This window comes from Lactuca serriola, chromosome 3 (genome assembly GCF_051521515.1).
Source record: "Lactuca serriola cultivar US96UC23 chromosome 3, Lser_US96UC23_V15, whole genome shotgun sequence".
In the NCBI taxonomy this organism is placed as follows: domain Eukaryota; kingdom Viridiplantae; phylum Streptophyta; class Magnoliopsida; order Asterales; family Asteraceae; genus Lactuca; species Lactuca serriola.
The window spans coordinates 64,856,709-64,860,804 of NC_136410.1; the positions used below are offsets into that span (position 1 = coordinate 64,856,709).

General features: G+C 34.2%; 1 protein-coding gene across 1 annotated transcript; it reads left to right on the forward strand.

The window, feature by feature from the left end:
- Positions 1-1,379: 1,379 nt before the first annotated feature.
- LOC145095336 (protein FAR1-RELATED SEQUENCE 5-like) lies at positions 1,380-3,595 on the forward strand. Its single transcript, XM_079033236.1, has 2 exons — positions 1,380-3,497; positions 3,563-3,595. Exons 1-2 carry the CDS (start codon positions 1,386-1,388, stop codon positions 3,593-3,595), a joined length of 2,145 nt encoding a protein of 714 aa, XP_078889362.1. The 5' UTR covers positions 1,380-1,385.
- The last annotated feature ends 501 nt before the right edge of the window (positions 3,596-4,096 follow it).

Sequence of the window (4,096 nt, forward strand, 5' to 3'; positions counted from 1 at the left end):
ATTTTAAATCGAAGCAAAGAAAACATACTAAAAATCAATAATTGAACATGGTACATCGATCTAAAAGGTATACTACGAACAGGGTACAGGAAGCAAAGTCAATAACTGAAAGATCGTCTCCCTCAACCTCAACCTCGCCCCATAATTCCTCCATTGTTGGATTCGTTGTAATTGTTGGTGATTTATGTCACCACTATCATCTAAGTGTAATGGGATGAACCAATCACTGCTTTGAGAACTTGTTGTCGTAGCTCTGCAAGATACGATTTGTTCACTAATCATCACCATTCCCCTGTTCATACAAAAATAATAGCCCTAAAATCTTCTGGATATACATACGAATACGATCCACCATTGATAAAATAAGAAAGGGGGTAAAAACTGTAAAATTACCTTTCTAGATCCAAACTGGATCAATGTAATGTCCCAAAATCGTTGGTTTTTTTTCTTGAATTTTAACAAGATCAAAGCAGATTTGCAGAGGGTTGAAAGGGGACAGGTGTTTGTGAATGACAAAGTTTCAATTATGTCATCACACAAACTTTGTGGTTAGTTTTTTGATTATATATATATATATATATATATATATATATATATATATATATATATATGGGAAAAGTGAGTGTGAGGCTGTAATACATGTAACCTTAGGTGTGGAACCATATAATACGATGCCGTTCTAGACGAAAATAAGGTTACGTGCATTTGATGAAAATAAAGTCAATTGCATTCACTTATTTTAAGCATTTACAATTTTATATGTTATTTTTTCCTTTATTGTCGGCTTCCATGAAATCCTACTCATATTAAAATTCTTCTCCATTTACCCATAATTCCTTCTTAACTTCGATTGCCAGAATCCTTAATTCTTTTATAAAAGTAACCTACCTAGTGCTCTATTTTATAATTCATGGTCATCAATTGCATCATTTAATCCAAACGACAAGGTATGAACAAAGTTAATCTTTTTTTGTTTTGTCGTTCCTTATCAATTTTACCTGCGTTTCCTTCTCAACTTCGAATTTCGTAATCACAAATATTTTTTTTCTTTAGATTAAGCAACGTAGAACCCTGTTTTATCATTCATCCTCATCAATTTCGTGGATTATCAAAATTACCAGGTACCAACATTCTGTTAAAGTAGCTATTAACTTTCTTTATTATCAGATTGACCTATTCGGTGCATTATTTTAGGTTGAATTTCATCCAGTAACATCAAAAAGATAAGAATTAAGATCATGAATTCAGAAAACCTAGTAGGGAATCAGTCGTTTGCAACACACACAACCGACAGTGTTGATGCAAATGTTTTTTCAGAATCAACATTTGAATCTGAAGGAGTAAATGAGGACACTATGAATGTTGCATGTGATGAATATGATATTATGGGGAAGGTTTTCAATACACCTAAGGATGCATATACATTTTATAACCAATATGCCTTTCTTCATGGATTCGGTATACGTGTTCATTGGAGCTTTAAAAATAAGACCACAAATGAGCCTTATCGAAAGACCTATGTGTGTAATAAACAAGGCTTTAAAAGTTTGAAGGGCAATAGTTTATGTGGGGTGGCTAAGAAACGTCGTAGAAATTTGAGGACCGGATGCAAAGCAATGCTCCGAATATCAAAAGGAAAAGATGGGCAATGGTTTGTGGATGTGTTTAATGACACACACAATCACAGTTTGAGTACAACTCCTACCAAAGTAATGAAACATCGTTCTCATGGGAAGATCCACCGCTCAATGGCTTGTAAGTCTCTTATGGTGGAACTAGGTCAATCGGGGTTGAGGCCTTGTCAAATTAAAAAGGCTGTAAATGCAATGAAAACTTCATATGATGTCGATGTTACCTCAAAGCAATGTGCCGATGTTTTATCTGAGCAACGTAAACAATATAAAGGTAAAGAGTTTTATGGGCTGATCAAACATTTCCAAGATAAAGCATTAGTTGATAGTAACCAGTATTTTACCGTGGATTTGTTTGAAGATGGGTCTCCTAAAAATGTTTTTTGGGCTGATGGAAGATCACGAGAGGCATATACTAAATTTGGGGACGTCGTTGTGTTTGACGTCACATACATGACAAATAAGTTTAAGATGCCATTTGCTCCGTTTGTTGGTGTGAATCATCATGGACAATCTATATTGTTTGGTGGTGCATTGCTAGAAAATGAAAAAGAAGAAACTTTTCGATGGATATTTGAGCATTTTTTAAATTGTATGTTTAGAAAGTATCCAGTGGCAATGATAACAGACCAGGATAAAGCTATGGGTAATGCAATCAAGAAAGTTTTTCCAAACACTCGCCATCGTTTCTGTGCATGGCACATTAAGAAGCATGAATTGGAACATCTGCGACCACTTGTAGCCCGTTATAGTGATTTTAAAGAGGCTTATATACAATGGGTAAAGAGTGATACAATTGAAGAATTTGAAACCAATTGGGAAGTTATTCGCGGTAAGTATAACATCGAAAGTAACAGTTGGATAAACGATATGTATAACCAACGAATACATTGGGCCAAAGCTTTCTTGAAAGATGTTTTCTTTGCTGGCATGACTACAAGTGGAAGAAGCGAGAGCATTCATTCATTTTTTGATGGATTTGTTAATTCCAAGACCATGTTGAATGAATTTGTACTCCAATATGATAAAGCAGTTGACTCTCGAAGGGCTGCCGAAGAAGATGAAGACTTTAAGACCATGAACTCCAGTCCAATCCTTTCTTCTGTTCACCCGATAGAAGCAAAAGCAGGTCACTTTTATACGAGAAAAATGTTTGAGGTTTTCAAAAAAGAATGGATAAAAGCTAATTGTAACTTAACTCATGAGACTTTAAGTAAAACCACAAAAGAAATCAAATATAGGGTTGGCCAGCTTAATATTGATAAAAGACATTGGAGAATTGTTATCTTTCGTTTTATGGATCATGTGAATGTCACGTGTTCATGTGCTAAGTATGAAACATATGGGATATTATGCAAGCATAGCCTTTACGTGATGAAGAAAAGACATGTTGAAAACCTTCCTGATCACTATATTTTACCAAGGTGGACACTTAGTGTTAGGTATAAGGTGGGTAATGGCAACATTGGACTAGAAGAAATGAATTGTGAAAATGGAGTTAGTGCCTTAACTTTATGGTGTGTTCGTTCAAACTGCGATAAAGCAATTGAACAAGCAAGCGACTCACCTACAGAGATAGAAAAATTCAACAATTTCGTGATAAACTTTTTAGAAGATCAAAATATTCGGAAAAATCCTAAAGCATTAGAGAATGTTTCTCAAAGTCCTTACAAGGGAATTTCTCAAGTAGACATGACACCTCAGTTATCTGTATCTGTCCGTGATCCTATTGCTCCGACAAATACGAAAGGGCGTCCAAAAAATGCAACTAGAATTAAGTCTTCTTTAGAGAACGTGAAGAAAAAGAGAACTTGCTCTTACTGTCAAACACCAGGTCATTATGCCACTGGATGTCCTAAAAGAAAGGTAACTGTAATATTTATTGATTCTTCATGATTTTTTCACAGCATACTTATATTCATTATTATTAGGTGGACGAATCTGTAGCAGAAAAACAGCGATGAAAATGTGTAATCAGGTGGATGGGTTCTTTTTGTTGTCTACATGTGTTGCTCGTTGATGCTGTGAGGATGTGTGCTTTGTGCATATTGTGTTTGGTTTCTGCTTGGTATCAATTTACCTCATAAACCACTATTTTTTTTTTCCTTAAAGAGAGCTTACAACACATTTTTGGTTAATTTATGCAACTTTAAGATATATATACATATTAATCCGTCGAATGCTTTTAGAAACATGGAATATTAATGAATGAATGCACCTGAGATTTTGTTTAATGGTTTTTATCTCTTGATGTAAATATAGATTAAATTATTAGTTAGTGTGTATTATTGTTTATTATATGTTGGTCTTTTTTGACTTTGTAAATGGTTACAAAAGGTACGTTCAAAGTAACCATATGCCATTTGAATTAGATGTGTATTTATTTGTGACTTTAATCATATTTAAGGATTCAATTTGCAGGGATATGTAGCTACTTTCAGTAAAAAAATGTAAGCAGGTTACTT

What these genes read in the sequence shown, in the direction of transcription:
- LOC145095336 (XM_079033236.1), top strand. Translation starts at nt 1,386, where the DNA reads ATGGGGAAGGTTTTCAATACACCTAAGGATGCATATACATTTTATAAC. An exon ending in CTGGATGTCCTAAAAGAAAG is followed by an intron (nt 3,498 to 3,562) that starts GTAACTGTAATA and finishes CATTATTATTAG; the next exon opens with GTGGACGAATCTGTAGCAGA.